This window comes from Hemiscyllium ocellatum, chromosome 9, assembly GCF_020745735.1.
Source record: "Hemiscyllium ocellatum isolate sHemOce1 chromosome 9, sHemOce1.pat.X.cur, whole genome shotgun sequence".
Lineage (NCBI taxonomy): Eukaryota > Metazoa > Chordata > Chondrichthyes > Orectolobiformes > Hemiscylliidae > Hemiscyllium > Hemiscyllium ocellatum.
The window spans coordinates 79,869,325-79,890,949 of NC_083409.1; the positions used below are offsets into that span (position 1 = coordinate 79,869,325).

Sequence of the window (21,625 nt, forward strand, 5' to 3'; positions counted from 1 at the left end):
GGAACAGTGAGTCACTGATTTCAGTCTTTTAATGATACCATTTTGATATCTTACTGGTGGCCACAGAAACATCTGTCTGTACCTCTGACTAGACAGTACCCAATCACAGTTAATCAATTCGAACCTGATTAACTCTTCTTTATCGTAGAGCTGGTCAGGGTACCAGAAACCTGCTGTCAGTGGTAGGTTCCCCAGTGAGGCCATCACCCACATCCTTGTTTGAAATGGGTACAGTCACAGGAGACTCCTACTCTAGCTGCCTTCCTTTCCTGGTAGCCTATCTACAATTCTGAAACTGCCATCTATCACACCCCCAGCTCCTGTAAATTCCTCATTGCATCCAACTGCCTCACCAACTGATCCATGTGATCCTATGGGTTTTGCAACCAAACACACTTCCTACAGACAGTGTCCAAGAACATTGAAAAGCTTTCTGATTTCTCGCATCAGATAGGAAGAGCACATCACCCTACTAAAAGCTATCACTACTCTTTTAACAATCTACAGATCCATGAAATGCCTAAAAACAAACACAATGTACTTTGCTCAAAAACTCAGCAAATCACATTCTTACTGCTCTGGGATAACTTGATATTTGTCTTCTATTTTAAAATTCAATCAAGAAACAGATCTCAACAAAACAAAAAAACCTCATGCTACTCTCCATTATCGAATTACAAACCATACCAGAGTTTTGCGAGTATTAATGAATATTCAGTGCAAAACGTACTTGCAACAAAATTGCTTAGTGTAATCACTTGTGATGAAGGCACTTCTGAAACTTTTGAACTAGTATATGTAAAATTAACACAATTTACAGGCCAAACCTGGCATTTTCCAATCTGTATGGCTCATCCACATACTAAGTAAATTCAAAAAGTTATCACAACAGTTACACCTTCTATATTGTCATGGATCTTGCTACCAATGTAGAGCAGATTTAACTATTAATGAATAAAATTTAAATACTCTTGTTTCTAATTATTCCACGTATGTAGATAAGTCATTTATCATAACCTACTTTGTTTCTTTTTAAAGTTTAAAACTGCATAACTATTCTGTAAAGTTCTTTCCATAATATACAGGCAAAATTAAGCAAAATTTCTGTTTTGTAAAATATTCCTTAGTGTTATTTGTTATGAAGATATAGAAAGATTTTTTATTTTTTGGTCTGTGTCATACCACATTATAGGGGAAACCTTGGTATGAAAGGTAAATTAATTGACTGCAAAATGAGCACATGCTCCAAGCATTCTTAAAATTGACCTCAAGATGTTTCTGCAGTTGCAGATGATGCAAGGAAGAATGTTATTGTTTTCTCCTTCTAGAGCAGATTAAAGGGGGCTTCACCTTTTCAATGTGTTATATGTGCCCAAACTGGAAATGCTCTGTTCTTAACAATCGAAATCTGCATCTGGATGAGAAAGGAATTTGTGACATTACTGACATTTTTCATAAGTATTCATGAACATGCATTTCTAGTGAATAACACAGGGACCATTAACCCTCTGAAGTTTCTGTTCAGTATTCATAAATAGAAGTCTTTTCAACCAGTTGTTTCAAGAATTATGCTATTGAATTGATTTGTTGGTCTCTAGCTCTGTTGCAAGTGGGTGAGGGCAATTAGAATGATGATTAGAAAATAGCTTTCTTGAACCTTTCTTTCATTGTACATGCTTCCATGTGTAACGTATTAAAGAAAGGTGAAGCATTTTAATAACATGGAGATTTTCCCTTCACCAGTTGTTAGGTCTTGGTCTGAAATTCTGGAAATTTGCCAGAATTTCGTGAAAAGTTGGTTAATGAGAGCAGTGATTCTGAATTATCCATAACGGTAATAGTGCTAATATTAAAAAAACTGGAAAACAGATTAACGATGAATTTATAGGCCATTTAAGACCTATGTGTGTTGTAATGTATCACACTTTTATTTCAAGTAGGAATTCCAACTTCTTAAATATTCACATATGTAAATATGATATCCAAGAACTCTTACACAAAATATTCTATACTTTGCTGTATTCCATTGTTTCATGAGTTAGATTGATGCTGAGTAACAAAGTTAAAGGCAGTCTTTTTCTCAAATGAATTATAAGGCAACCTCAAAAACCCTCATCCAGATCTGTTAAGACTATTTAATTGGTTTTGGTTTGTGTCAAGAGACCAGTGGTGCTCTAAGGAGCAAATAAAAAGGAAGAAGCTAAAATGTTGGACATTTAAAACTATGAGCGATATGTATTAGTCAGCAGCTGTAAAGGGGAAGGCAGGTTAATGACTTGGTTATCAACTTTTGCATCGATGTCAATTTTAAAGTTGCCATGTATTAAGTATAATATTTATTTTGCATAAATGCAGCTGTGTTCTCTTATTCGTTTGCAGATTTAACTTCTCTGAAGCTTTCCATTGCTGCAATTTAAAATGCACATTAGTATCACACGAAAACATTCCATAGTCATATCTAAAACTTTATTGCAAGACAGCACCTTAATTTAGTGCTGGTATTATAAACAGTTGTGGTGAAATTTGACCTGCCTGTTTGTTCCAGAGACAAATAAGTCACTGCTGTTAACTCTGCTGCCCAGCCAGTAAGCACTGTTGTCTTTTTATGAAATGCACTTTGAATCTTTGGTTGTGTTACTGCTTTAGTTTTGAGTTTCATTCGCACTACCATGCTATATCGTCCATGTGAGTAGCAGGCAAATAATGAACACATGAGCACAGCTGCTGAAAGCAGTGGAGTATATCCTAATGATCTGTTTCACCTGCATAGATAAAATCAGGAAACATGCTAAATGAATGCAAAAATTCATTAAATTTTAAGCTGTTATAGCATTGGAAGTCTGTAGTTAAGTAACATGCTGCAAGAATGCAAAGGACTGTAATAGCATCAGTAAGACAGACACAGGTCCTTTGAATGAGCAGGTACAATTTCTCTTTATTCTTAGCCCCTTATGATCAGGGACGACTTGCTTCTGTTCCAGTTTGATGGTTTCAGAAAATGGTTGATAACGGAGTGCAAGAACTGCAGACACTTCCATGCACAGGCAGATGAGTTCATCTGTGACAAGTTCCTAGTTGAGCAGTTGCCTCAAGAATCAGGTGTTAGGCATTCAAGCGATCTGCCTTGTCACCAAAGCTAGTTTTGAGTTACTCATGCATTGATGATGGGCATGTTGTTTTTGGAGAGGGGCAGCTATTGGGCAACCTTTTTTGGCACTGGATTTCTCCTGTGCTTTGAGGTGCCTGCTGTAGATTGTTGAAGTCTCTGAAGCAGATTGGATTACAAGAATCATTGCAATTTGGTAAACCATAACTGTAATATCTTCATGTAAGTAATATGGAATAATACATTTTGGACTAAAAAAAAGTTGTTGGAATATGCACCTAAGAAAAAATAAGACTGAAGTATATAATTGAGGAACGTAGGAATTCGAAAGTATAATTTCTTGGAAGTAAAAGTGGGGTAAATAAATTATAAACAAAAACCAGACAAATTTAGAATTTTTTTTCAAAAGAGAGCATTATAGCAAGAGTAAAGAAGTAATGATAAGTTGATGAGTAACGTTGATTAATCCCATTATGGAAAGGGCATTAAAGTCATAGAGTACCATGATGTCAGGACTAGGCAGATCGAGTTTTGAAGTGAAATGTCTGATGCTGGGACATTTTCTGCTGAATGGTGAGGACTAAGCTGAGATTTTATAGAATTTGACAAGCAAGTTATGAAGGTTTTGAAAGTAAATAGGGCAAGTCAGTTTAGTTTGGTTTTGGAGTAATTGAAGAAAGATTAAATTTAAAATCATTAATAAAACTCCGAAAAAGAGGTTGGTTTTTTTTAAACAGGATAGCTGCATGATGGAGTCATATACTGCTTTGTTACAGGACGTTTTTGGGATAGAAATTATTGCACCTTTTAAGTGAATGGTTAAATATTTAAGGAAATGTAAACAATGCAATAATGTTAAGTTGGAAAGAGTTCGGAAGAGATTTATCAGGATGTTGCTGAAAATGGAGTTTGAGTTATAAAGGGAGGCTAGATAGGCTGGGATTTCTTTTCACTGGAGCATAGGAGTTTGAGGGGTGACCTTTATAGAGGTTTATAAAATCATGAGAAATATAGATAAGATGAATGGCAAGTGTCTTTTCTTGGGTTTGGGGATTTCAAGACCATTGGGCATATTTTTAAGATGAGAGGAGAAAGATTTAGAAAAAGACGGGACAATTTTCTTTTACCCAGAGAGTGCTTTGTATGGAATGAACTTCCAGAGGAAGTGATGGATGTGGGTACAATTGCAGTGTTCAAAAGAAGTTTAGATAAGTACATGAATAAGAAATATTTGGAGGAATATGGGCCAAGTGCAGGCAGGTGGGATTAGTTTAGTTTGGTCAGTATGGACTGGTTGGATCTAAGGGTCTGTTTCCATGCTGTGTGACTCTGATGAGCAATTAGTGCTTCCACTTAAAAGTGACTTGAAGCCATTGTTTTCAGTTCCTTTGCAACCTTGATCACCGGTTACTGACTGTATCCTTCATCCTGGCAACTATCTGAGACTGAATCAGATTGTTTGTCACATTAGGGTGTGAAATGAACTTCATGTCGTCTTGAAGACCGCCTCTTTCCATCTCTGTTATATCTCAAATTTGTCTCGCCTCAACTCATTAGCTGCTGATGCCCTGATATTATCTCTTGGCTTGATTATTCATTGCAATGCTAGCCATCCTCCCACTTGCCACCTTTAGTAAAATTCAAATAGTTTAATATAATACCACCTATGGCCTAACTCAATTTAGGTTCCATTCTCCTTGTACTTACCTACCTTTATGACCTTGACTTTAAATCCTTTTCATGTTTTCAAATCCCTGTGTGGGCTCACTCCTCCCTATCTCTGTAATCTCATCTACCAGCACAACCTTCTATGATATATGTTTCCCCAATTCTGACCTCTTGATCATCTCTGATTTTAGTTGTTGCACCAATGGCAACTATACTGCTAAGGTCCTAAGCTCTGGAAATTGTTCACTAAACTGCTGGTTCCGTCTTTAATTAAGATAGTATTTAAAGCAACCCCTTTTTGATGACCTGCCATAACATTATATTATATAGCTCAGTGTCATATTTTGTTTGATAAAAATTTGTGAGGCATCTTGTAACATTTTAATGTTTTAAATGGACTATACAAGTGCCAGTAATCATTAATGTAAACTGTGGAGAGAAAGCAAGTCACTGAGATTTGTTTTGGTTGTCTCTAAGAAAGGCCTAGCTAGACTCAGTGGGCCAAATAGCTGCCTTCTGTCTTCTAAACGTTGAAGCTTCCACAATCCTGGAGGATGAGCAGAAATGAGGAAACCAAGTATTATTGCACTGCACTGATTCTATTTGAGTGGTTGTTGCTATGACATAATTTTTGCATCACCTGAACTAGCTAATACTTATTTCAAAGACAATCATTGGTGATCTTGTCTGTTGAATATAGTTGGAGGGCTCCACGCTCAAAAACAAAGACATGTATAATCATGTGAAAATTTTTCACTAAACGCAAATGATATTTAAAGTGTAGCTACTTTTCCTGTTTTTAATAAAACTATTATTCAGAATTTTTTTTTAATTTTGTGCAGGACTCCTACTCGATGCCTCTCACATCAATCCAGTGTTGGCATGTTCATTGTGAGGAATGCTGGCTCAGAACACTGGTAGGTATATCCTTCCATTTCTTCATGTTTCTTTTCTTTGTCGTTCTACCCTAGTGCCTTCAGGGAAAAGTGTTATAATCCATTCAAACATTGCAGTACAGAAGGAAGCAATTAATAAGAAAATGCTCATCTGTTTCGCAGCCAGCCTTTTCCAATACACAATTTATTATATAAACACTTTCACGATGTCCTTTAAAATTTGCTTGCTGTGGCGGCTTGTTACTAATGTTACCATTAAACCATACCCTGAAGACAGCAATAAAGTTGGAATTCTAGGCCCTTGCATCTTTAATCAAAGTGAATGCATGTAATCTTGTTACTGCCGCCTTTTTTTATGAAACTGGGCAGTACATAGCTAACTATTTGTGTGTACGTGTGTATGTGACTATGTAATTCTCATTCATTATTCTCATTAACTTAGCTTATTTAAACAAAGACTTTTTTTGTAAAATGGAACTAAAAGGAAAACAGTTTGACTTTACTACATTGGTCATACATGTAACAAATAAAACATTTCCAGTGCTGTAACCACAGATAGTGCTGTAAAAGATTGCAGGAAGGGAGTTTTTTTTTCTGAGTGCCTGATTACAATGGCACATTGCCATAGTGCTAATGAGAGTTTTGAGGTATAAAACACTAATGAACTGAAAGGCATGCATTTATTGTTAAATTCCACACACCATGGTTGAGTTAAGTTCATTACCCCAATTAAGGTTCTCTTTTAGACTTAATTCAACACTTCCTAATTTATAATTATGCCCAATAGCATAATTTTTTTTTTCATCATTCACCCCATAAAGGGAGGAGTTAAGTTGTTCTAACTGCAATTCCTAGATTTGATTACAATTCACATTGGTCAGTTTTCAGATTTGTCATATATCCCCACTTGGTGCTAGTAATGTGCAAACTAAACCTTTTAGTTTCTAATGTTATGCAGGTTTAATGTCTGAGTAACGTGTAACACCTGATTTGATTCTTCTAGTCATTGGGCAATTTTGATTGTTAGTGTGAGAGCTAAAAGGTCATACTCTGGGGCCGCTGTAATAGTTGGACTTGGGGTACCAAGCATTGACTACGAAGCTTATGCTAAAGTAGCACATATGTTCAGTATTAGATGTTCCTACATTAATTCCAGCAGTTCTGCCTCCCATTACAGATTGCCTGGCAGCAGATACACAAGACTTGGCTCTGGAATTGTAGACGGGGCAATGTTGCAATAGAGCTCTTCTATACAGTACCACAGTGTGGAAACAAATTGATTTGGTACTGACTAAAATGTGACAAAAATGAAGCATTCTAGTCTTTTAAGATTATTTTTAACTACAGTGTTCACAAAGGATAAAGATCAGTTTTGTTTTCTGCAAGCTGGAGGCAATTTATATTACTATTAGCCTAGAAGTCATTCCTCAGAGCCGAGTGTGTGGTTTGATTACTGCCATTCTATATGGATAGGAACACAGATAATTTGCTGGAATGGATATCAACCAGGCATGGGAATATTTATGTTTTATTAACTGATTTCTGTTGAAATAAAAGCTGGTGATGTTGCATTAATTTGTTAAAAGAATGTAAAGGAAATCAGGTTTAGCTATTTTAAAGTATCCAGATGCTGGATAAAGGCAGCATCCAGATGAACTACATTGAATTTATGTAGCAATTTTAATACAGAAAAACATCCCAAAGTACTTCACAGAGATGTATTTACTTGGTATCTACTACAGCCAAGAAAGGAAATGTTAAGTGGAGTGACCAAAACTCTGGTCAAATAGTTGGAAATTCAGTGTGTGAAGGACAGAGAGCTGAAGGCATGGCCGCCAGCAGTGAGCTGAAAAGAAAGGAGGAATGTACAAGCTGTCAAATTTAAAGGAATTGAGAATTTTTGGGGTATTAAAGCAATATAGAGATAGAACAGAGAAAAGTACAGCACAGAACAGGCCCTTAGGCCCACGATGTTGTGCTGAGACTTAATCCTAATGTAAATATAGTAACTTAACCTACACGCCCCTCAACTCACTGCTATCCATGTGCATGTCCAGCAGTTGCTTAAATGTCCCCAATGACTTCGCTTCCACCACCTCAGCTGGCAACGCATTCCATGCATTCACAACTCTCTGTGTAAAGAACCTACCTCTGATGTCTCCTTTATATCTTCCTCCTAATATCTTCAAACTATGACTTCTCGTACCAGTCAATCCTGCCTTGGGAAAAAGTCTCTGGCTATTGACTCTATCTATTCCTTTCATTATTTTGTACACCTCGATCAGGTCTCCTCTCTTCCTCCTCCTCTCCAGAGAGAAATGTCTGAGCTTATTCAACCTTTCTTCATAAGGCAAGCCCTCCAGTCCAGGCAGCATCCTGGTAACCTTCTTTGCACCCTCTCTAAATCCTCTGTATCTTTCCAATATTAGGGCAAACAGAACTGGACACAGTATTCCAAGTGTGGTCTCACCAGGGACTTGTAGAGCTGCAGCAAACCCTCGCGGCTCTTAAACTCGATACCCCGTTAATGAAAGCCAAAATACCATATGCTTTCTTAACAACCCTATCCACTTGGGTGGCAACTTTGAGCGATCCATGTACTTGCACACCCAAATCCCTATGTTCCTGCATACTGCCAAGAATCCTGTCTTTCAATCCTATATTCAGCATTCGAGTTCAACCTTCCAAAATAAGTCCAGGTTGAACTCCATCTGCCATTTCTCAGCCCAGCTTTGCTTCCTGTCTTTGTCACGCTGCAGCCTGCAATAGCCCTCTATACTATCGACGACACCTCCAACCTTTGTGTCATTTGCAAATTTACTAACCCACCCCTCAACCTCCTCATCCAAGTCATTTATAAAAACTCCAAAGAGCAGAGGCCCAAGAACATAGCCCTGCAGGACTCCATCAACACTTTCCATCTACAACCACTCTCTGTCTTCTGTCAGCCAACCAATTCTGAATCCAGATAGCCAAATCTCCCTGTATCCCATACTTCCTGACTTTATGAATGAGCCTACCATGGGGAACCCTATCAAATGCCTTGTTGAAATCTGTATATACCACATCCACTGTTCGACTGTCATCAACCAGTCTTGACACCAACTCAAAGAACTCAATAAGATTTGTGAGGCATGACCTGCTGACTGCCTTTAATCACACTAAGTTTTGCCAACTAGACATAAATCCTATCTCTCAGAATTCTTTCCTCAACTTTGCTGATCACAGACATGAGACTGACTGGTCCATAATTGCCATGGATTTCCCTATTACCCTTCTTGAAAAGTGGAACAACATTTGCCTCCTTCCAATCCTCCGGTATGACTCCCGTGTAGAGAGAGAAGGCAAAGATCCTCGCCAGCAGCTTAGCAACCTCCTTTCTTGCTTCCCAGAGCAGCCTAGGATAAATCTGGTCTGGCCCTGGGGACTTATCAATCTTCATGTTTTCCAAAATTTCTACCACATCATCTTCATCAATCTTGATCTGGTCAAGACTGTATCCCAGTTCCTCTAAGTTTTAATTTAAAAGTTCTCTTTCCTTGGTGAAAACCGAAGCAAAAAACTCACTTAGCTTCCCCTATCTGCTCAGATGATGAGGGATTGGGTCATGAAGGGATTTCAACTTGAGATAGGAGTATTAACTTGTAGTTGGGAGGCAATCTAAGTTAACAGGGGCTGTACTGATTGTTGAGTTGGTACTGTTGTAGGTTAGGATGAGATCAGGAGAATGTTGGTGGAGCAGGAGCTTTCAGAGCTTGGAGATGGGGATTCCTGTTCAACGAGCGTTGACATTGTTTTGTTTGGAAATACTTAAGATATAGATGAACATTTTGAGCTGGAAACGCAGAATTATATAGTGATCTAGAAGAGGGAATTGCCTGTGACAGTGAGAATACAGGACCAGAAATTCAGTTTACAGTTGAATAAGTTGCCAAGATTCTAGGCAACTTGCTTCAGTCTGGGATTTGTAATGGATCAATGATGAAAGTGGAGAATTTGTGGCAGGGGTAGAAGGTGATGGTCCAGTTTAATTAAGGAATATTTGCACTACTGTGATTTAATGAAGTGGAGATTTTGTGAATGGGCTTTATTTCAATACATAATCAAAGGATTTGTAATGACACTTCATTGGCTGAACTTTCCTCAGAAGTCTACAGCCAGGAGAGAAACTAATTGTTGCAGCTTTCACCACAGAAATAGTGATTGCATGAGTTTCATGGTTCAGTGTATATTGAAAGATGACTCAAGGGAAACATATTTATTATTCTGATATATTGTGGAGGGTAATAACATTTGTAAATTATGATAAATACAGTCTTTTGCAGTGAATCCTACATTCATTTATCTGTTGTTAAATAAAACATCAGTCCCTTTATAGCCTGAGTCTGGCCTGACAGACTATAAGTTCAATCTTTTTGTGTCTTCTTTTACAATGTACACAATCCATCTAATGGAGACAAAGAGAATCATGGTTGTGACACATGAAACATTCCAGTAAACTGGTCTACAGTAACAACGCTCTTTGTTGAACCCCAGGGTCTTGCTAAATATCGGGCTGGTAACTGGATACTTTTAAGCAATGGGAGATCCACTTATGAAATGCTTGCAAATAGTAAATCTAAGTGGAATATTTTACTTGGAACACAAAAATGCAAGTGTAAAAGTACTATTGATGACTTTTAGATAGCTGTTTAAAGTACTTTGATTATCAGGCATTTTCCTTCTGATGAAAGAATCAAGACTCAATCTATCGATTCCAATGGTTCAGTTAGGTATTAAATAACTCCTTGTAGGTCAACATATATCCATCAATCAATGTTATATATGTCAGATTGGTCAAATATTTCATTCTTGCTCTGTGCTAGATTACTGCTATATTTGTCTCTCAAATTAATTTATCAAAGTTATTCATTAATGCACTTACAGACTTTGTATAAGACGTGTTAATGGGCTATATAAGTGCCATTTTAAAAATATATTTCTTAATATACAGCTCTTTCCTTTGAAATTATGGTCGCATATATCCAGATTTCTTTAGTGACACAAGATTGGACTGTCTCGGGCGATAAGCTGGAAAAGCACAGCAGGTCAGGCAGCATGGAGGAGCGGGAAAATCGATGCTCCGGGCCGTAGCCCTTCATCAGGAATGATAAAGAGCTTTTGCCCAAAACGTCGATTTTCCTGCTCCTCGGATGCAGGAATATTGACTGTGATCTCCAGCATCTGCTGTCCTCACTTTTGCTTCAGGCAATAAACTACTCATTCTCTCCTTGAATCTTTCCAAATCTTCAGTTTTATCATGGACAATAGAGCAAGACTTGATTAAATTGGCAATAAGCTCCCTTTTGTAAGTGCAGCCAACCTTCTTTAACAATATTTTGTTATGGTAGGATGGTGGAAGGGGGATTATTTACTTGTAGTACATTGTGCAGCAAGAATTGGTGCACTGTTACTAATATGTCAATCTTAGGTACAACTGAGGAGTGGAGAATCATTGATTTCTCAGTTACATTACCATATCATCAATGAATTTTAGTTTATTAAATAAATATTCAGTGAGCCTTTTGAATTGATTAGTAGCAATTTTTCACTCACATCTCCTGGTAGCCAGAAAGCAAGTTTCACAGTTTGGAGTTTCTCTTTAGTTGTATTTTTTTCATTCTCCACCATCTTGTCTGAGAAAATCTTAGTTCTCCATTGCTGATGAGTCTCTGTCTTAGAACTCCCTCCCTAACAGCAATTGTAAGTGTACTTATAACGTGAGAACCATTGCAATGATTTAAGGAGATGGCTCATTATCATCTTCTTGAGAGCAGTTAGGAACGGGTGATAAGTGCTAGCATGCCAATAATGTCCACTTCTTATGAAAAAAGATGGAACTTGGGCTTGTAATCCCTTGGGTATACTTTGACTTGCTTACCTTTCTTCTTCCTCCTCTCAGAGTGAATATTCCCCACCTGATCATTTGATATGTTGAGGTTTGTACCCTTGGTGTACAGCAGAAACCATAAGTTTTGAACAAGCAGCACAACTGACCATTTCCACTTATCATCCTGAATGGTTCTACTAATGCAGAACTTGCCTTTCTATAACCTAGTTATGATGAGTAGCAGGCTCTGGATATGAAAGCACATTTTTTAATACCCCATCTACAAGAGGTGATCTCCAGATTCTGGTTTACAATGAATGCTCGTTATTATTTTAGTGAAATGTCTTTTAGTATAATTTAATTTATTTTAATTTCATTTTAATGAAAAACCCACGTGGCATCTGCTTATGGCATATGAGGTTAATATCACAGAAATATTTAATTAAGCACCCTTTCGGGGGTTCAAAGTCTGCATCACTGAAATAGCATTTTACAGTGTAGCAAAAAGATACTTCTTGATTTTAACCATCCAACACTTGTGAAATTTGCTTTCTTTTGCCATAGTCTCATAGAGTCATACAGCATGGAAACAGGCGCTTTGGTTCAAACAGACGCTACAGTCCACACTGACAGTATTCCCAAACTAAACTAGTCGCACTTGCCTGTTCTTGGCCCATAACACTCAAACCTTTCCTATTCATGATTGTATCCAAGTGTCTTTTAAATTTTGTAATTGTACCTGCATCCATCACTTTATCTGGCAGTTCATTCCACATACAAACCACTCTCTGTGTATTTTTAAAAAAAGCCCCTCGTGTCCTTTTTAAATCTTTCTCCTCTCACCTTGAAAATATGCCCCCTAGTTTTGAACTCCCCCACCTGAGGGATAGGACCCTTGTTATTTACCTGTCTATACCCCTCATGATTTTATAAACCTGCTGTGCTCTAGTGAAAAATGTCTCTTTGCCTCTATTATCACAATTATTTTCCAACTTAATCTTAGATTTTGCTTATAGTCTAAAGAAAGCTGCGCTGTTCTGAACTATAAACTGGAACCATTTGGATATATCCTTTGCAAGCCACAAATTGAACCTGTTCCGAGGCCCGAGAAAAAGTGTTACTCCATTTCAGCATGATATTAGACTGTCCATGCTGCAAATGACAACATTAGGACTTCTGAATTAATAGGAATAGGAGTAAGGCATTCAGCCCCTTCAGTCTCTTCATTCATTGAGATTGTGATTGATCTCTGGCCTAATTACAAGTCCTACCTTTGGTCCATATCCATTAATATCTTTACTTAACAAAACTTTATTTATGACTTGTCAGCAGTGGCACCTTGCTGGTTGTTTCTTAGTTTGAAAGACTTACATGTATCTTTAAAAGTTCAGTGCTTAATGTATTACAAAATACAATTTTATTCCCATGTAGTAGTACTGGTCCAACATGTCTTATGTGAACTTCAGGCACTATATAATATTCAGAGGGTTAAATACTAAATGTAATTTCTTTTCTAGCATTGTTAATTATTTTATAGGAGGCCTTGCAATAAAAGTTTAAAAAGGAAAGAAGTTTGAGCTCATTAAAGCTTTGAATGCATCAGAATTTTATCATTCAATGCAGCTACATTGTTTTATTCCTTCCATTTTTTGTTTCTTGTGGTCACTATCTAATTGTATCAAGTATTCATTTGAGTTTGCATTGCTCTTTTTAAAAATCAAGATTTGATCCAGTGTTTGAAATCAAATATTGCTATAACATTACAACAAAGGCAGAATACTGCAGATCCTGGAAATCTCAAAAAAAAAGTGGTGGAAAAGAAAAATCTAAACAGGTTTGGCAGCATCTGTGAAGAGAGAAACAGAGGAAATGTTTTGAGTCTGATATGACCCTTGAACATTACAGTCACACGATAATATTTCAGTTCTGTGGATAGTTTATGGCAAGCAAGACAGTTGGACTAGGAATGGATGACGATGTTGAATTTCTATAACAGAAGACAGTGAAACTAGGCAAGCTAAATAGCACACTAAGTGACATTTCCTACGACAATGCAAATGCCAAAGGAGTGCAGTCAGCTTTCAGATATATTCCATTACTGACCTTTGATAAAAATCCTTATGTCTAAATAATTCCAAGACCATAAATTCATCTAGGCTTTTAGTAAAACTTGATTCTTCGTTTCTGAAAAGAGCGTCCACAAGGAAAGCACGTTTGCTTTGTAGGGGAAGTTGTATTTTATAAACTTTGATGTATTAGGAAATGAACAGCCATGTTTTCCCTAGTGAGCAATTTTGTGTTGGTTATAGGAAGTCTAGTGAGTGGCTAATCTGCTCCACTGCAGTAATTTATTTAATCTTGCGGTGTGTAGAATGGCATGTCTATAATAGTTTAGATTAAAGATGGCAAAAGTGAAGGTACACAACTTGAAGTGTGGTCTTCCAGATGTTAACCTCCTTTATTTTCTTCAAACAGAGAAACCTAGAATTTAGAATATATAGGGATTTTTGAAGCTGAGCTTACATTTTTGTTAGGTTGCAACAAGCTTTTACCAGTCCAGATAGTAACCTTATTGTTATGAGATAACACAAGAGGCACAATTTTGTTTCTGGGGAAGTGGCTTATCACACTGCTTTGGGATTAGAGGATGCAAACATTTCTGCCTCAGCCCAATTTGTTGATTTTCCCAAACTACTAAAATTCAGTTGATAGTTAGTTATCCAAAATTAGCACTAATTTCTATCATGTTCAGAAACAGCATGTTGTGTTCCCAACTCTTAAGATACACACTTGATTAGATGTGTACTGCTTTAAATTGACATAAAGGGATAATATGTTACAAAGGAGAATGTCAACTGACCCTGCATGTCTATTCAAAGACTGACTCACTGTTTAAAAGAGACTGAAAATGATGTCTTGGACATAAAGGTGTCAACTACTTACTTCCTTAAATATCAAAGGACGTTCCTGAATTGTATGAGTCGTCTTTGAAAAACAGAAGAGCTTAATATCTTCATTAACCCAGGATGTGACTGATTCCTGCTGATGATGATGATGCCACATTCCTGATGAAGGGCTTACGCCCAAAGCGTAGATTCTCCTACTCCTCTGATGCTGCCTTAAATGCTGTGCTTTTCCAGTACCACGCTTTTCGACCAGTATGTGATTAATCAACCCAGGTTCACCTCTGTATTTGGAAAAGAAAATGAAGTTGTACAGAGTACGTAGTAACATAGCTGTATTTGCCTCTACATAATCTTTCAATGGTAACTACAGAACCATAAAGTGGCAACAATAGGAAGGCAATAACATCTGTGTCTTAAGAATTGGAAGCTGTAACCTCATGAGGTCTCCAACGCCTGTTCCTTTTTGGGTCCAAAAGTGCAGCAAGCTAACTTTTTAGTAACTATAAGCAACTAACTTCATGGGCTGCAGAATGTCATCTCTTTCAGAGAATACTAAAATGAATTTTACATATAACTTGGCATTTGATTTCACCATCATCATCTTCAGGACTGCATTGAGGTTTTTTTTTCAGAACAAAACAATCAGCAACTATGAACTCTTCTTCTTGCCTATAACCTGCAAAAGTGTAATAGTGTCTTCAACTTACTTTCTTTATCTATATATGGCTATGTGAATGAGGGCAATATCTATAAAATAAAGAGTGAGTACATTAGTAAACAATTATCAGTCTTTATTTAAACTAATGAAAGGCTTGTTCTTGGCTGTCCAAATTGTCCACCTATTTGGGGGTTAAAAGCCACACATACTTCCCTCTAAAAACCTGATTGATTGCAAGTCTTTCTGCAATTCTCTCTCACCCTGTCATAACATTTCATACATAGAGATGGATGTTTGCTCAGACATTCAACTGAAAAGCCTTTTTTTTTGTAAAGGTTGAATAGAAAATGGGGAATGAAAATATTGCAGATGATCTGATTCTGTCTGTACTTTTATTGTATCCTGCAATAATCTTGAGAGATTTTAATGTTAAACAACCCTTGGGATATGGTTCCATTGATTCCTGCAAATATATATTTCTGTACAAATAAAGTTCTTAAATTCGCCCATTTTCTCTCCAATTAGCATAACTAAAAGAACTAGCAATCAAATGGCTATTGAGAACATACAAGATTGACTAGTTTGGTTGACAAGCAACTAAAATCTCCTCACTTATCTTCCTGCATATTTTGTTAACACTGAGATTTGACATTGTAGTCAGTAGTTATCGTTCTTGTGTTATTTCCCGTTACCACTCCAGTTTCTGAGAGAGTTAAAGGTAACCACTCATTCTAATGACTGTTCACACCTTTTTGCTGTCACTTCCTTTGACAGATGAGATAATGGTAGTAGATCTTTTATTTGTTTTGTCAGACATTTATTGCTCGTTATCATTACGAGAATAAGCAAGGTCTTGACATCTTTGAGTATCTTGATTGCTAATACTTCAAGATAAAGTTTGGAGGTTCATGTTGCTGTTAACGTTAATCCATGACTTTGTAACAAGCCACACCCAATAGCTACAAATTAGGAATTCTTTTCAATTTCAGACAGCTTTGATTTAAAAGGTACATGATAATGGGATAAAGTTACCTTGGACTGCACTGCAGATAAGCTGGACATAAGGCACTTCTGAAAATTGAAAAATGATGCAGAAAGGAAGAATTCAAATTCTAAGTCAGTTTGTGGTAGGACTGGAGTCTCAGGTACACATGGATAGTGAAGAAGGCCTTTGGTATGCTTCACTTTATTGGTCAGTGCATTGAGTATAGGAGTTGGGAGGTCATGTTGTAGCTGTACAGGACTTTGGTTAGGCTACTATTGGAATACTGCATGCAATTCTGCTCTCCCTGCTGTAGGAACAATGTTGTGAAACATGAAAGGGTTCAATTAAGATTTACAAGGGTTCCTTGGGTTGGAGGAGAGGCGGAATGGACTGGCGTTGAGGGGTGACCTAATAGAGGTTTATAAAATTATGAGGGGCATGGATAAGATAAGTATACAAGGTCTTTTTCCCAGAATGGGAGAATCCACACTAGATGGCATAGGTTTATGGTGAGAGCAAAGATTTAAAAGGAACTTAAGGGGCAACTTTTTCACGTAGAGCGTGGTGCCTGTATGGAATGAGCTTCTACTACAACATTTAAAAGGCATCTGGATGGGTATATGAATAAAAAGGGTTTGGAGGGATATGGACCAAATGCTTGCAAATAGGGTTGTACTTTAGGATATCTGGTCGCATGGATGAGTTGAACCGAAGGGTTTGTTTCTGTGCTGTATATCTCTTGTGACTGTATGAGTGAATGGGGTCTCCCTCCATGATGAGAGGTCGACTGGAACTGTAGTAAGTGTCCTCACTGGGGGAAGCTAAAGCTAAAAAGTAAAAGTGAGAACAAAGGAGCAGGAGTAGGCCATTCAGCCTTTGTGCCATTTAATACAATTGTGGTTCCCCAAACACTACAATGCCGTTTTCCCACATCATCTCCTTTATCCTTTTCCAATTGATAATCAAAAATCTGTCCACCTCTCGTTTAAATATACTCAAACTCTGAGCTTCCACAACCTTCTAGGGTTGAAAATTCCAAAGATTCATACCCCCCAGATAATTAGATTTTTCCTTATCGCAATCTGAAGTGGTGCCCCTCTTATTTTTAAATATCACCCCTGGTTCTAGTCTCCCCCTGCCAGGGCAAACATCTTAATCTGCATCTATCTTGTGTAACCCTTAAGGTTTTTGAAGGTCTCAGTGAAATCACTTCTCATTCTTTATAACTCAAGGAGTATGGGCCCAGTTTGCCCAATTTCTCTTCAAAGGACAATCTCACCATCCTGGCGAACCATTCATCACTTTTCCTTGGAATTGATATCTTTCCTAAGATGAGAAGACCAAAGTTTCACACACAGTCCAGGTGTGATCTAACCAAGTTCTTATACTGTTGAAGCAAGACTTGAATGCTCCTGTACTCAAACCCTCTTTCAATAAAGTGTAACATTCTATTAGTCTTCCCAAAGCTGCATTTTGGCTCACAGTGATTTATTGACAAGGCCACCCAAGTCCCTTTGCAAATCTGCACTTTCCAACCTCTTACCATTTGAAAATATTTTACACATCAATTCTTCTTACCAAAGTGGATAAGCTCATATTTCTCCACATTATATTCTATCCCTTGCCAAATCCCTAAGCCTGTCCAAAATTATTTATTGCCTGACCCTAGTTGTCACTTGTTATTGCCGAGTTGTTATTTGATTCAGCAAAGAGTAGAAATTGAAGGAAGGAGGTTGAGGGCAAGGGAAATGAATATTGAAAAAGCAAATGTGATGGGTAAAGTTGGACCTTGCCCAGATTAGTGTAAGAAATAAAGTTGGCAAATAATCCTTCTATTCAGCAAAATAAAATATTGAATAGGAGGTAGTGTGTGTGCAAACAAAGTTCCTGATCAGAAAAAATTGGGATGTATTGAAAGATCCATTGATGGATGGATAGGGAGATCAGATCTAACTTGAAACTAAAAAAAATGCATTTAATTACTTACAGGACCGATAAAAATCTCAGGATAAACGTAAAGGAAATTCAAACTAAAACACGGAAAGTTAGAAAGACTATGTGACAAAATTGTTAGCACACATTGTTTGGACAACAAAATCAAATTTGACACTTGCATGTAAAGTTTTGTCATACTTGTGGAAACTGTTAAACATTTTTTCCTGACTTTGAGGATTCAGTACAAGCTAGCTTCTGACAGACATGGATATATCAATATGTCTTCCCTTTGGAGGAGAACTAGACTTGGAGAATCAGCAGAGGGCACACAGAACTGGACAAGCAGCTAGAAGGAGTCAGAGAGGAGCAGAGGAAGGGAGGTGGCAACAGTTCCATTCTGACTGAGCTGTATGCAAAGAATTACTTAGAGTAAGATGCTAATCAATACAGTTGAAATATCCTTATTTAGCAAAAGACCCGTGCTGCTGTTATGGAGAAAGAAATAAAAATAAGCTCATGAAGTTTCTGGGTAACTTAAAGAAGGCATGATAATGTCTCAACCAATTAGAATTGACTTGGCAACCAACCAGCATGCATTTCTCTGATATTATAAATTATGGTGATTGATTAATTGATTCTTGGCATTCTTGCACTTGGCCTGACATGTGCGGGATGAAAAGCTTCAACATGTTTCATTTTTCAACAATATTTAAGTTATGTACAACCAAGCAAAGTTAGTGGCTGTTGTAAATCATGGTATTGAAGAAGTGTAATTCAGGAGATACGATACTGAAAAGGTTTCTCATATGTAAGGGATAGCACTGTTAACCGTACTAGAGTAGACAACACGATATTAAATTAGTAAGCACTTATACAAACCTAAGCTATTCAGAGTTGGACAACATGTATATCTAGGACAGGCCATGCTTGATTAAATTGTAAAATTCTTTGGAGAAATAACAAAGATACTACATAAGTGAAGTGTACCAAACTTCATGTACATTGATTTGCAAAAAAAACTGCAAATTTTGCTGATGGCACTAAGTTGAATATATCATGAAAACAATGCCTTCAGATAACAGAAGTGGTTGGATGAACACAAAAGAAAAAAGTGCTAAATGAAAAAGGAAGCCTTGGGAATAGAAAAATTACAATTTTAAATTGTGCAAAGAAATCTTGATGTGCACATATAGAGGTTATTAAAAATGGCTAAAAATATAAATAAGAGCATAAAAGAGAAAAAAAACTTCTTATTTCATCAAGGAACATACAGAGCTGTATGTTATTGAAGTTGTACAAGTCTAGGTGACAATTAAAATATTGATTGCAGTTATGAGCAATCCACCATGTGGGTTTTGGGTGAGAAATGTAGTTTTAGCAATATCTACATTTCAAGTAATGTTGTGTAGTTTTTTTTTTAAATTCTGCCTGATTTTAATTTGACTTTACAGATTATTAACAGGAAAGTGTAATTTGTATCTATTTTGCACCTGTACACAAGGTGAAAACTGTAAGAATTTTCAAATTTTGTGGTATCTATAAGCCTCAGATCAGATTAATCGAATCTAACACTGGAAATTGCTTAAACAAAAATTGGTCAGTAGCTCACTGAATAGTTATCAGCTTTTAAAACTGAAAGACCTCAGTTTTACGCAAGCCTAATATTTACTATGCTCCAACACAAATGACCACTGCAATCTGAGTGTTTCACGTTTGTCTGCTGTTAGTGTGTCAGCTTTGAACATTTAAAAGCCATGTTGCACTTTGGTCATCAACCTTCTCACTTAAATTCGTGTAAATCACAGCAAAAATGCATTTTATCTGGTTTGCTTGTTTGGTTTGCGTGAGGTCATTTTACTTGGTCTTCTGTTTCATTCTAATCATGTTTAAAGACAATTTTTATTAGATTAACACATAATTCACATTTTAGATTATCATATTGTTGAGATGATGACCATGGGTTTTTGTACCAATAGTCTGGCTGCTCAGAGGTATAGGATTCCATTTATAAAATGGTACTAACCAATTATTTGATCAGTTTGTGGCTTTATTAGAATAAATATTAGAATTAATTGTATCTAGCCACTGTAGACTGTTTGACATAAGTTTAAAACAGTTTCAGTATTTTTTTATTCTTGTGTGGAATGCATTTCATCTTAGAGCTTTCAAAAATATTGAAATGTTTACTTTACTGATAATTTAAGTTAGACCATGCGTCCACTAATTAACTATGAAGACATTAATGGAGTATTAGTTAATTTAGCATCCTGGTGGTGAAAATGAATTGATTTTTTAAAAAAGATTGTTCATGGTGAATTGTACTTCTAAAGAGTGTGTAGAAGGCCAAGATTGATTGATAACTTGCATTAAACTATTTTCTAAACATAAACAAAGTTCTTTCATCCACTTAAGAGTCACCTTGAATTATTGAGCCATATCTTTAGCAGTTGGTTGGAGTATTTAAAAAGTTCTAGGTCTTTGTTGAGGAAGCAGTATAGTATAAAATAACATCAAGGAGAGATATATAAATATCAGAGTTAATGCATCTGTCTTAGAAAATTAGAGGCTATTTTTGTGAATTCCTAAAAAAAATCTCTAATAATATTTCTTTAGAATTGAAGAGTAATTTGAAATCTCATCACTTTCACTATTCTGGAAATTAATCTGTGAAAACATGAAATAGCGCTGTAAAGTCCTCTGGTGATTGTGAAGAGTCACATGGACAATAATAACCTTTTCTACATCAACCATAAAAAAAATGAACATAATAATTATAATAGCTGGGGGACCTTCCCTTGTGTTTAACTAACTATTTCTTCTTTTTCAGGGGGCCAAAAAACTCTGTCCACAGTGCAACACCATCACATCCCCTGGGGATCTCAGACGCGTTTATTTGTGAATGAGTGGGACATAGAAAGAAAAGGCCGTGATGATCCTGAGGCCAAGTTAATCACGATGCCTCACAACAGAAAGAGGACCATGAACAATTGTGGGGTGGCACCAAAAAATGTACAAATATTCCATTTTTGATTTTCTCTTAAGTGTATGGAAGGAGAGAAGCAGCCAATCCAAGAGGAGAACTTGATAATGCTGTTTGTTGTGTTAATAATAAAGGAACCCCCATCCCCCGTCCGAGTTTTATCAGATGATTGATGCCCAGAACGAACACACACACACACACACACAAACACACACACACACACACACACACACACACACTCCTCCGTAAACCTGTTGACTGGAGCTACGTTTACCAGAAGACATTCTGGGCTGTGCATTGTGAATGGACCTGTACTGTGTTCTATTGTGGTGTTATAGTGACAAAAAAAAGATGAAGCACATGTAATATAAATTATGTATGTTTACACCATTGATTGTGTATAAATGGAATAGACTTATGAACAGTGCATACTAATAAGTCCTTAATCATTTTGAGAGAAAAAGTAAGATGCATTAAATCTGCAGTAGTTTTTACCCAGGCTACCTAAGATTTAAATATTTTGGGCAGTTGGTTAAAAAATAATCTGGTTTAATGAAAAATTTGTGATGTATATTTCTCATTCAGATTAAAGGGACAGCTTCAGTAATGGCTGTAATAATAC

The 21,625-nt window shown here is 36.8% G+C and overlaps 1 protein-coding gene across 4 annotated transcripts in view; it reads left to right on the forward strand.

Annotated features, from left to right (window-relative positions):
- Positions 1 to 21,155, forward strand: part of rnf220a (ring finger protein 220a) — a 508,473-nt gene extending 487,318 nt beyond the window's left edge. For all 4 annotated transcript variants that reach the window (XM_060830505.1, XM_060830506.1, XM_060830502.1 and 1 more), the window contains 2 exons: positions 5,617 to 5,691; positions 20,851 to 21,155. In XM_060830505.1, the coding sequence (XP_060686488.1) occupies positions 5,617 to 5,691; positions 20,851 to 20,926 (151 nt within the window). In that variant the 3' untranslated portion in view covers positions 20,927 to 21,155. The remainder of the gene's footprint in view (positions 1 to 5,616; positions 5,692 to 20,850) is intronic.
- Positions 21,156 to 21,625: the final 470 nt, after the last annotated feature.